At 44.8% G+C, this 13,172-nt stretch overlaps 1 protein-coding gene across 4 annotated transcripts in view; it reads right to left on the reverse strand.

Moving 5' to 3' along the window:
• Window positions 1–11,145, reverse strand: part of abhd18 (abhydrolase domain containing 18) — a 52,654-nt gene extending 41,509 nt beyond the window's left edge. The window contains exons 1-2 of one of the 4 annotated variants that reach the window (XM_078405221.1): window positions 11,077–11,145; window positions 4,386–4,504 (exon numbers count right to left, since the gene is read on the reverse strand). In XM_078405221.1, coding sequence (XP_078261347.1) covers window positions 4,386–4,477 — 92 coding nt within the window. In that variant the 5' untranslated portion in view covers window positions 4,478–4,504; window positions 11,077–11,145. Of the gene's footprint in view, window positions 1–4,385; window positions 4,505–8,465; window positions 8,513–9,496; window positions 9,888–10,845 lie in introns of those variants that run through there. The other 3 variants (XM_078405196.1, XM_078405206.1, XM_078405215.1) reach the window with 3 other exon arrangements.
• Between the last annotated feature and the right edge of the window lie 2,027 nt (window positions 11,146–13,172).

The following is a 13,172-nucleotide window of genomic DNA, read 5'->3' on the forward strand; positions in this document are numbered from 1 at the left end:
CTCCACTGCTTCTTGAGCTGCCTTCTCTTCCGGATTAGGCTTTCCATCTCCTTTTGCCGTCTGGACTTGCTTTCCAAAGCTGGTGCCTTTTCCTTTTTCTCCCTTATTCCATATTGTTCTGCTCCATAGCCATAAATGATGTCCCCTATCTTGTCAAGCTTTCTTTCGACTGTACCCCTTACACCCTGTAGGATACTGGTCAGGTCTGCGTTTTTCTCTAGTTCTTCATTACCCAATCTTAGGAAAACGATTGAGCGCATTCATAGAACAGGCCTTTTGGCCCACAACATGTCCTTGCCAGGCATGATGCCAAGACCAACTTTTATCTGCCTGCACATAATCCAAATCTCCCCATTCCTTGCATTTCCATAAGCCTATCCTAGTCTTTTAAATGCCACTGCCTCAAGCACCCCCGGCAGCGTATTCCAGGCACACCATCCTCTGTATAAAAAAAACCTGCCCCGCTCATCTCCTTTAAACTTTGCCTTCTCACCTTAAAGCTATGCCATTTAGTATTTGATTTTTCCATCCTGGGAAAGAGGTTCTGACTATCAACCATATCTACACCTCTCTTAATGTTAGATACTTCTATCAGCTCTCTCTGTAACTTAATTGTATATTTTTCCCTTACAATCGATTGTCCAAAGTGCAACACTTGCTTGGATTAAACTTAATCTGCCATTTTACTGCTCATTCTGTAGCTGATCTATATCCTGCTGTCTGCTTTGACAGCCTTCCTCAAAGTCCCTGACCCCAGTAATCTTGGTGTCAGATGTAAGCTTGCTCACCAACCCATCTGTGTTTACATCCAGGTCATTCACTGACCTCCAGCCTGAATATTGTCCTTCCAAAGTTCTGAATCCATATGACCAAGTCACTGTTAATCCTATACATCTTAATCTTCTGGATTAGCCTATCATGGGGGTCTTTACCAAATGCCTTACTAAAATCCATGTAGCCAACATCCACAGCCCTACCCTCATTGATCGCCTTTGTCACTTCTTCAAAAACTTTGATCAAATGAGAAATGCTGACTGTGCTCCAATGAACCCATTCTCCCCCAAATGGGAGTAAATCTTTTCCCGAGGAATCTTCGCCAATAGTTTCCTTACCACTGACGTGCAGCTCACCAGCATATAATTTCCTAGATTCTCTCTACTTCCCTTCTTAAAGAAAAGAATAACACTACCCAGTCTTCCAGGACGTTGCCAGTGACTAAAGATGCAAATATCTTGCCAAGGCTCCCACAATCTCTTCTATCGCCTCTCTTAATAACCTGGGATAAATTCCGTCAGGTCCAGAGGATTTATTTATCTTCACACTCTTCAAGAGCCCTAATACTTCTTCATTCTTAATCTCAAATTGCCCTTGCATATTAGTATTCTCCACACTGATCTCACTGTCCTCCATGTCATCCTTGGTAAAAACAGAAGCAAAATACTCATTTAGTACCTTGCCTACATCACCCGACTACAAGCAATTACTTCCTTAATCCTCGAGCTGTCCTATCTTCCCCCTTGTTACCCTCTTGTTTTTAATGTAGGTAGCTTTGGGATTTTCTTTAATCCATCTCACCAAAACCATTTTGATGCCTCTTTTAGCCTTCTAATTACACACTTGAGTTCTTTCCGCCTTTCTTTATATTATTCAAAGGCCCAGTCTGATTACATCCTCTTAAACCTTTCATGTGCTTCCTTTTTCGTTTTGACCAAATATTCAACCTTTGGTCGTCCAAAGTTCCCTTACTTTGACATCCTTATCCCTGCTCCTTACTCGACAATGTTGGTTCTGAACTTCGATCAACTGGTCTTTAAATGACTCCAATGTCAGATGTGGACATAGAAACATAGAAAGCCATTTGGCAGGAGGCCATTTGGCCCTTTGGGCCAGGACCGCCATTCATTGTAATCCTGGCTGATCATCCACAATCAGTAACCTGTGCCTGCCTTCTCCCCATATCCCTTAATTCCGCTAGGCCCTAGAGCGCTATCTAACTCTCTTGTCACCTTGCCAACAATCTGTCTGATTTTTCATCTTTTTTGTTATTTTTGTTGTCTTTTAAAAGTATATGTTAATGTTCTCTGGTTTGTTTTATGTGGGGGGTGGGTGGATCATATCACTCAGAATGCTCTCTGATCCTCTCTGCCCAGTAATGTTAGACTCACATCAAATCATGTAGTCCAACATCAATACAATATAATGGCAAGTTATCTCCCTTGTATATGTTTAATGTCAAACTGATTGGACTTCTGTTAAAGGTTCTCCACAGCTACAATACAAATAATATACTAATTTTAGTATTCCATAGAATAATTCAGGATATAATATCAATTGTCCCGATATTGCCTTACAGCAGTTTCAAACAAATATTCTCAGTATATTAGCTACATAGAAACATAGAAAATAGGTGCAGGAGGCCATTTGGTCCTTCGAGCCAGCACCGCCATTCATTGTAATCATGGCTGATCCTCCACAATCAGTAACCTGTGCCTGCCTTCTCCCCATATCCCTTGATTCCACTAGCCCCTAGAGCTCTATCTAATCCTCTTTTAAATTCATCCAGTGAATTGGCTTCCACTGCCTTCTGTGGCAGAGAATTCCACAAATTCACAACTATCTGGGTGAAAAAGTTCCGTTTTAAATGGCCTCCCCTTTATTCTTAGGCTGCGGCCCCTGGTTCTGGACTCCCCCAACATTGGAACAAATTTCCTGCATCTAGCCAATTCATAATATGGCGCATAATGCAACTTTTCAGCAAAAGAAAGTATGCACGCCAAATGCGTGTACGCATTGCGCTACATTCACGTGTGAAAAACAATATTATTTCCAACAGTCTGTAGTTCTTGGAATACATGTACAATGTCTGGCCTATCATGAGTATATTCTACTATTATAAAAAGGTTATTGAACAGGAATACTTTTTACAACAAAGAAAAAAAAATGGTTTTGTTTTTTCTATTTTGCTTTTTCCTTACACATCCCAATTCTCTTGGTATTGAATAAAAGAATAATGGTCATAAAATGTATGACTAAGTTATGAAGAGTTTCATTTAAAAAACTGCACATACCTAATTTAAGATCAAGATTACCTAATTTAATTGAAGACATACTTGCTCCAGTGGTCTTCAACAGTAAATCACAATGGTCCATGTCCCCCCCAATCCTACTCCCTCCCGCAGCTCCCCTCTCCCCCCTCTGCGCCCGCCCTCTCCCCCTACTCCCCCCTACTCTCCTCCCCCCTTTCCTCCCAAATCCACTCCCCCACCCCTCCTCTCCCACTCCCCTCCCACCATCCACCCCCCCGACTCCCACTCCCTCCTCCCACTCCACTGCCACACTGCCCCCTCCCCCCCTCCCCTCTCAACATCAACGGGCCTCACGCTCCGCAGCGAGGCGAGCGGCAAGTGGTGTGGCCAGGCCGGGCCAGCGGCAAGAGGCGAGGCTGGGCCAGCGGCGAGGCGAGACCAGCGGCGAGACGAGGCGAGACCAGCGGCGAGGTGAGGCGAGACCAGTGGCGAGGCGAGGCCGGGCCGGGCCAGCGGTGAGGCGAGGACAGCAGTGAGGCGAGACCAGCAGCGAGGCGAGTCCGGGCCAGTGGCGGGGCGAGCGGCGGAGCATGTGTTTTGCGGAAAAATGTGAGACGAAATCGGAATGTCGTAAATGAAATAAGAAAGCGGAAACTTTCCGCCAAATTCGGAAGGGTTGGGAGGTCTGTTAATGGCATCTTTCCTATAGCGTGGTGACATAAATTGAACGCAATATTCATGTCTTGTACAATGTCCTAACTTCTCTACTGAGTTCCCTGACTGATGAATGCCAAAGTGCCAAAAGTCCACAATACTACCCTACCTACCTGCAATGCCACTTTAAAGGAACTATGTATTTGTACTTCAAGATCCATATGCTCTAAAACACCTCCAAGGGCCCTACCGTTTACTGTGAAGGTCCTGCCCTTGTTTGACTTCCTAAAATTCTACACCTCACACATCTGAATTAAACTCCATTGGCCATTCCTTCGCCCACTTGTCCAGCTGATCAAGATTAATCCTGCTGTAATTCTTGATAACCATCTTCACTGAGTAACTATGCCACCTATATTAGTGTCATCTGCATATTTATTAATCATGTCTTTTACATTCTCATGTACATGTACGCCTAAGTCCCTCTGATCTACAGTACTCCATAGGTCCCTATCGCTCTCTGTGAAAGTCCTACCCAGATTACTGTGGAAAATCTTTTAAAATTGGAGCCTGCTGGATGAAGAGTTCTATTATTTTGCATTTTATCACTCTGACTGGCTATAAAAGTAGTCCCCTGGGTTATTACAATAGCGAGATACTAAAATTGCAATGAAGGGAATGAACAGGAAATTACGTCTCAAGTACCTTCTGAGATCATCTGGTTTTCCCCATCCTTGGATGAAAAGTTTTGTAAGAAGGAATCGCCTGTAGAGAACGTCCAATTTACTGACACCCATGAGAAGGTCCAATTATTTCAAATGCAACTAATTAAAGACAAAATATTACATGTTAAATCACATATTTAATGCGCATGTTAAAAGATATAAAATGATTAAAACGAAGAGGAAAAAACCCTCAAAATTTTCTCTTCCATAGACTACAAATAACAGCAAAGCTAAAATTAAGTACCCTAAAATTGATATACATCATATAGAAGATAATGCCTACAAAACATTCATTTTCCACATAAAATCTCAGATTCTTAAAACATAATGGAAAAATATTAGGGTACATCCCCAAAGCACAATAATTGGTGCTCCTATTTTTTGTTCTCTTGCCAATTCCATAATATTATGAAAATAAATGCAAGAGAATACAAGAAAACAAGAAATAGTACATACAGCCACTCAGCCCTTTCAATTAGATAATGGCCAATCCTGTACCCCGTCTGCACTTTGAGATACAGCCCTTCGGTTCATCAAGTCCACGCTGACCATTGATCACCCATTCACACTAATTCTATATTATCCCACTTTCTCATCCACTCCCAACACACTTGGGACAATTTACGGAGGCCAATCAACCATCAAGCCCATGTCCTTGGATGTGGGAGGCATCCAAAGGAAACCCATGTGGTCACAGGGAGAACATGCAAACTACACAGAGGTAACACCCAAGATCAGGATCAAACCTGGGTCTCCGGCACTGTGAGGCAGCAGCTCCTTCAGCTGCGCCACTGTGCTGCCTTTCCCCACTAAATTCCATTGAGTCTAAAGTTATATCAACTTCAGCAACAACTGAGTGTGTATAGTTGATGTGGAGAATTTCATGCTATGATGAAATTTCTCGTCCCAGTTCTAAAAGGTTGACTCCTTATTCTGTGATTATATCCTCTTTTCTAGCCCGAGGATTTAGCATCTCATTATTTATCTAGTCAATCCCGCCCCGACTGAGGAAGCTGTGTTGTCGGTGGTGGTGTTGGCAGGTGCAGCCGAGGAATCGGCCGGGGGGGGGGCATCGTCAGGCGTGGCCAAGGAAGCGGCCGGAGGTAGCGTAAGAAGGCGCGGCCGAGGAAACAGTGGGGGCCGGGAGGTGGCGTCGCCAGTCCAGCCTAGCGTTGAGGTTTGGTAAGTCTGTCCGCTATAATTGAAATCCATTATAAAGATGTTCGCAAAAACGAAGATTTACTGTAGACCTGCAGTCTCCACAGATCACTGCTGTAATACTTTTTTTCTCCAGTACATCTCTCTGGCTCTTCATACCGTCCTGACTCACCCGGAGAGATAGGGCACATACGTGAGGATGCTATTTATAGACTATAGCTCTGCCTTCAACACAGTCATCCCCACCAAGCTCACCTCCAAACTCCACCAGCTAGGCCTCAGCTCGCCTATATGCAACTGGATCCTGAATTTCCTGACGGAGCGCCCTCAGGCAGTGAAAATGGGCCTCCACCTGTCCTCCACCCTGAGTACCGGCACACCGCAGAGTTGTGTACTGAGTCCCATCCTCTACTCCCTCTTCACACATGACTGTGTCCCTGCATTCGCCACCAACACCATCGTCAAATTTGCGGATGACACAAAGGTGATCGGGCTCATCTCCAATGGCGATGAATTAGCCTAGAGCGGAGGTGCAGAACCTGGTGCTCAGAGAACAACCTGTCCCTAAACACATCAAAAGCCAAGGAGCTAATTATCAACTTCAGAAGGTCTCAGAATGAGGAATATGCTCCAGTCCTCATCAAAGGGGATGCAGTGGTGAGAGTGTCCAGCTTCAGGTTTCTGGGCACACACATTTCAGAGGACACATGGTCCACCAACACCGCTGCGCTAGTCAAAAAAGCACAGCAATGGCTGTTTTTCCTGAGAACGCTAAAAAAGGTCAGTCTGCCACAACAGCTACTGATGACATTCTACCGCTGCACTACACAGAGCATACTGACATACGGCATCTATGTGTCGTATCTCAGCTGCACGGCAGCGGACAGGAAAGCTCTTCAGCGGGTCGTCTGCAGAACACAGAGGATCATTGGAACACAGCTGCCAGCCCTGGAGAACATCTACAAGGCACGCTGCCTCAGGAAAGCCACCAGCATCTACAAAGACTCCACACACCCATGCCACCGTCTGTTTGAACTACTTCTATCTGGCAAACGTTACAAAGCCTTCTACGCCCACACCTCCAGACTAAGAAACAGCTTTAACCCTAGCGCCATAGCTGCTCTGAATCGGTCCTGCTGAGAGCCCGCCATGATCTGTCTCTGCCCCCAGGGTCATCTGGCACAACTGACCCCTGCATGAACCTTTTTTTGCACTTTACCTTGTTCCCCCCTTTTTTTTCTCCTCCCCCCCCGTTGTTTTCATTTTCGCCGTGATTTATTTATATATCTGATAGCATCGATATGGAAGCGACATTCAAAAATCTCGTTGTACTTGTACAATGCCAATAAAAGATATTGTATTGTATTGTATTCATTGGTGCCACATGTTTTAGTCTGTCTGTAATGGCCAAAATGACAGCAAGGGATGGAATGAAAGACATACTTGATGGTAGTTTTGCAGTGATCAAGAGTGTTAACACCCCGCTTGGGGTAGGAGACATGCTAATAGTATTTGGGAAGTATGTTCTATAAGTTAGCTTGATTGAAGTCACCGATAATACTGATGGCATCGTGGTCTCTGGAAAGTTGATGGAGTATAATACGTCCAGTACCACCTTGGCGTTAGCTTACGTGGACGTGCACTGTCAATATGACAGTGGAGGCAAATTCTCTCGGAAGATGAAAGGGATAACATTTTATGAATAGGTATTCCAGGTCAGCGGAGCAGAATTGAGCTGAGAAGGTCACAAAAATTATTGACCAAAAAGAGGCCAACGTTGCCTTCCCCTTGCCTGAAGTACCTGCATAATCCATGCAGTAAATGGAGAAACACTCAGGTTGTACAGCAGGGTTACACAAGCCAGGGGTAATCCATTTCTCACTGAAACAAGAGCAGTTTCTGATCTCCCTTTGTAAAGCAGCCAAGTTCTAAGTTCTTCAAGCTTATTTTTGTGTGATTGAAATATACTGGGGGGGGGGGGGGGGGTCAATGTCACTTCAAGCACACTTGAAGCCCCCATTCCCACCCCGGATTTGTATGATTCATTGTTAGTACTCATAGCCGTGCTGGTAGGGTCAGATCTAATAAAGATTGGTAGTTTCAAGTTCTATTGAAATAGCGATGGTTGACAGGAAACTTTCAGCAACGGAACTATTATTTACTTTCTCAGCGTTGGAACAGATAGAAGCAATCACCTAATAGACGCTGAGAGCATTCTTACAGGTAAAAGTGTTCATAGCAACACAGATTTAGAATGAAAACAAACGTTTCCCGTTTGCATAAAGTATTGATGAAAGCACAATTATTGTGGCTTTTGTAAAAGGCTGTTGTAACGGTTTTACAAGGAGCTTCACGTAACGTGTCATCACAATAGATAAAAATGGAGCCACGCCAGTCAATTCCAGTCAACTAGAATGATAGTAGAGATAATGATGGCAGATGTTGTAATCAGACCTGTTAACGACTCCAGATAGACTGAAGATTATAAACATTATCAGAGTTTTGGTACAGCAAAAACGAACTGAACCAAACAAGGAGTTCAAAGTATTAATCTACTTTTTGCCTGTTTATCCACAAAACAATAAATTCCCCCCTTCGTGGAAACATTGCAACAAATCTCTTAAGAGTCATACAGGGTGGAAATAGGCCTTTCAACCCAACCTGTCCACGTTGACCAACATGCCACATCTACACTGATCCCATCTGCCTGTATTTGGCCCTTATCCTTCTAAACCTATCCTGGATAAAAGACGTTGTGCATCTACTCCATTTAATCTCCATCCTCCAACGCTCCAAGGAATAAAACCCCAGCTTGCTCAACCTCTCCCTGTCGCTCAGGTCCTCAAGTCCTGGCAATCTCCTCCTACATCTTCTCTGTACCCTTTGGTGTCATTTTACAAACCTGTTTGGTGTCATCTGCAGTTGCTCATTATGCTTCGTACATTGTCATCAAAGTGTAAACCACTAGTCACAGGCCTCCATACCTTTCCTCAAGCCTTTACCCATTTTACAAAGTGTGGGACCCAGATTTGGGCATATTATTACAACTGAGACCAAATTAGCTTTTTACAGAGAAACATAGAAAATAGATGCAGGAGTAGGCCATTCGGCCCTTTGAGTCAGCACTGCCATTCAATATGATCATGGCTGATCATCCAAAATCAGTAACCCCGTTCCTGCTTTCTCCCCATCATATCCTTTGTTTCTGTTGGCCCCAAAAGCTAAATCTAACTCTCTCTTGAATTCATCCTGTGAATTGGCCTCCACTGCCTTCTGTGGCAGAGAATTCCCCTAATTTATTAATGTTCATCTTTTGCTTTAAAAAAAATTACCATGTGATCTTCTGCACTGAGAGGACAAAGTGGCCCCTGGTTTAAAAAATCGCAAGATCTAATAGAAATTCATTCTAGTGATGAAGGAGTGAACTTCTGATCTCATAACATGAAGGTCAGGCATCCAATAGTTCAGTATCTTTTGGAAAACAAAACTTCATATTACTACATTAAAAACACTTCATGTTATTTAAGGCATAAGATCACAAAAACATTTTGAAATACAATTAACATTTCAAATGGCTAAATGGTTCATTTGTTCAATTAGTTTAGTAATTTGTGAAAATTCATTTTCATTTTCAAATTCTGAAAATTCAAATTCATTTTCAGAAACCATTTACTAGTTTGTTAAACTTTTAAAGAAAGCCACAATAATTGTGCTTTCATCAATGCTTTATGCAAACGGGAAACGTTTGCTTTCATTCTAAATCTGTGTTACTATGAACACTTTTACCTGTAAGAATGCCCTCAGCATCTATTAGGTGATTGCACGTAAGGTCGTGAGGACAAAGTGCGTGATGCACGGAGTCGCTCAGGCCATCTGGAGGACATGGCAGCCTCCAGCATACACTACCAACACATCCAACACGGACATTCGTACCTTTAAAAAGCTGCCAAAATGCCAATTTTTGTACTGTAAAAAATGAGGAAGAATCTGGAGGATCCGGCGGAGGAAGAGGAACCAGAAGGGCTAGAAGCAGCTGGGAAGACGTCTAGCCAGCCGGCCTGGGAGGGAGGCAGGAGAGCAAAGCCGAGAAGCAGAGGGCCGCCGATCGGGGTGAGATCAGGAGGAGGAGGAAAGAAGGAAAGGAGGGGTTGAGCGAGCTGGGAGAGGAGCAGCGGGAAGAACCCGAGCCGAGGGGCCTGGAGGGTCTGCAGGGGCAGAAGCAGCGAGCGCTGGAGGTCGGCGACCCGCCGGGGCCTGAGGGTGAAGGGTCCAGACCGTGCTGGGCGGCCTTGGAGGAGGAGGAGGTGGAAGGTGAGGAGCGGAGCCCGAAGAAGACGAGGAAGAGGACTGGGGAGAGGCCGATCGGCAATGGAGGCCGAGCCCCAGCGAGAGCTGGGCTGGGCGCTGGGAGCCGAGGTGGAGGACCTGGCCACGGCTCTGCTCGGCGGCCCCAGCCACGAGGTGTTGAGCGGCCAAGTGGAAGCGGAACCCGGCTGACGGAGATGGCGAGCGGGGAGAAGGGCTGGAGGGCCAGCAGGAGCGGCCAAAGAACCCCAGGAAGCGAGGCTTGAAGCAGGGGTGCCGAGCCTGGAGGAGCGAGGAGCGCAGAAACGGAGAGAGGTGTCGGGTCGCTCAGAGCGCCTGGAGAGAGCCGAAGACGCGCTGATGGGAGAAGACCAGCCGGGCCTGCTGCACTGAAACTGCACTATTGTTATTTGAACTTAAAATAATAATGTTAAAAACAGTATTTTAAAATTTCCCCTTTGTCAGTTACTTTATTGTGGTGGATGTGTAAACTCAAATTACTGAACAAAACAGGGTGGGGAACCCCTGGCCTAGTGAGCGCTTGTATGGCGTGCCCTCCAGACGGCGTTGTGTGGCAACAGTGCGGGTCAGAGGGAGCGACCTCGCCTGCCGTGCAGCCACTCAATAAAAGTAGCCAGTACATACAATCAAATTAAGATTAAGAATAAGGGGTAGGTCATTCAGAATTGAGATGAGGAAAAGCTTCTTCACCCACAGAGTTGTGAATCTGTGGAATTCTCTACCACAGAAGGCAATTCACTGGATGTTTTCAAGAGAGAGTTAGATTCAGCTCATAGGGTTAAGGGGATCAAGGAATACGGGGAGAAAGCAGGAACGGGGTACTAATTTTAGATGATCAGAATGGCGGTGCTGGCTCGAATGGCTGAATGGCCTACTCCTGTACCTATGTTTCCATGTTTCTATGATATGCAATCTCTTTTAAATCACTTTAATATTCACTGAAAACATTGATTTACCAAAGCACATTAAAATATAGTGGCGAGTCCAGCTGAGCTTCTCGACAAGACGCGAATGTTCTCCACCGTCAACAAATCATCACCTTCGCCCAAATCTGCACCGAAGCAAATCAGGCCACCCAAGTAACATCTGTGACTCGAGGAGACAGAAATGAACCTGGTCACGCGTGATGTTGTTCCGGGGTAGAGTGAGGGAGGCGGAGGATGGCGCTGATACAGTCAGTAGCTCACTTTGTCCTCAGTCATCTCATCCCACGGAGCCTCGTCGCCCTCAGTCCGCCGCCATCTTGCCACTGTCACGTGGCGCCCTCGCTCGCCCAATCAGCGCTCGGGAGAGCAGCAGACTGGAGTGGAGAGGGCCGGGGGGGGGGGCAAAGGGAGGAGAGGGTCAGAGAGGGCCATGACTGATGCGGGAAAGGAGCTTTCTGCTGCCCAAAATATCTAGTGTGGGAAGGAACTGCACATCCTGGTGTACACCAAAGATAGACACAAAATGTTGGAGTAACTCAGCGGGACAGGCATCATTCCTGGCGAGAAGGAATGGGTGACGTTTCGGGTCAAGACCCTTCTTCACATGGTTTCTGCTGCCTAAGTCGATCTTGATCAGTCCCAACCATGGCTCTCTTCTTCAGTCCAAGTATTCAACTGTATTTTGTCCTTGGGCAACTTTTTGTTCGAAAGTACGATACCTGTTTATGCATATGATATTGATCATCACGGATAGGTCTCCTGTATTGATCCTGTGATGAGAATAATTTACCAATTTTTTGGCGGATTTTGCCCAAATCCATACAATACATTCAACATGAGCCTTTCAGACTCTCGGTAGCTGCTTGCAAATAAGGCATCAACAAGAGGGATAGTTTGAGTGCATGGTTTGCTGTGGATTGAACTGAACTGCCACTAAATTACTGGGATTCCTGCTGGGAGGATCACTATCACTATCTATTCAGCTCAGGTTTTCTCTAGGATTCAGTTTTGTTCGGAACTTACCCAAGGAGGCTTTGCCTTAATATTTTTGATATGGTTATGGGATTTTTGGGGAGACACTTTGATGAAGCACACTTGTTCATTTTGCTACATTAAAAGTACTGTATAAACTAAAATTATTGTTGCTTTGGCAGTTTACCTGGAAGTCCATTGTGTGTACTGAGCATTCTGTATAAAGAATTTATTGGCAATTCTAATAAAACCTGTGTCCTCTAATTATAAATCTGGGGATTCATTTAAAGGAACAATTAAGGTGAACTTCAGATAGATGCAAAATGCTGGAGTAACTCAGTGGGTCAGGCAATATCCCTGGAGAGAAGGAATGGGTAGACACAAAATGCTGGAGTAACTCAGCGGGCCAGGCAGCATCACTGGAGAGAAGGAATGGGTGACATTTCGGGTCGAGACCTTTCTTCAGAAGGGGCCTGAAGAAGGGTCTCGACCAGAAATGTCACCCATTCCTTCTCGCCAGTGATGCTGTCTGGCCCGCTGAGTTATTCCAGCATTTTGTGTCTATCTTCAGTTTAAACCAGCATCTGCAGTTCGTTCCTACACAATTAAAGTGAACTTTGTCTATAACCTTAACAATGTTCTTAAAGGTTAAAGATCTTACAATCATCGCGGGGGGGGGGGCTTCAAGAGTTGGGAGCCTCGATCGCCTCATGGCATCACGGGAGAAGAATGAGGAGGAGATAAGACTTTTCTTTGCCTTCCATCACAGTGAGGGTGTGCCTGGAGCAATCACTGTGATGGCTGTTTGTGTTAAAAATTGTGATTGTGTGTCTTGTGTTCTTTATTGTCTACTGCTGGACCCTGACGTGAGAGGATGGTGGCGCTATTTGTGCGCCGCTTCTCCGTCAGGATAGTTTGTCTTTGTTTTTATGTCTTGACTGTTTTTGTAAAGCGTCTTTGAGCATTTGGAAAAGCGCTATAAAAAATAAATGTTTATTATTATTATTATTATTATTATTATCAGGCCGAAATCTCGATGTTAATGATTATCTTCTTGGCCTTCTTTAGCTTTTGACAATTCTACATAGTCAAAATTCTACTAGTGAAGTTTACGGTTTGATTGCACTTCTATTTTGTTTTGTACTAACTATTTTGGCTATTATTAACCTTGTTCCGTGCTGGGCATTGTTGTTTATATTTAGTATAAGATTTGGCTCAGTGGTATTTTATTGTCACAGTGAAATTCTTTTTTGCAAACAGTTCAGTAAAAGTATTATAAGAAAATAACTGCAGATGCTGGTACAAATCGATTTATTCACAAAATGCTGGAGTAACTCAGCAGGTCAGGCAGCATCTCGGGAGAGAAGGAATGGGTGACGTTTCGG

Source organism: Rhinoraja longicauda, chromosome 1, assembly GCF_053455715.1.
Source record: "Rhinoraja longicauda isolate Sanriku21f chromosome 1, sRhiLon1.1, whole genome shotgun sequence".
NCBI classification, from domain to species: Eukaryota; Metazoa; Chordata; class Chondrichthyes; order Rajiformes; family Arhynchobatidae; genus Rhinoraja; species Rhinoraja longicauda.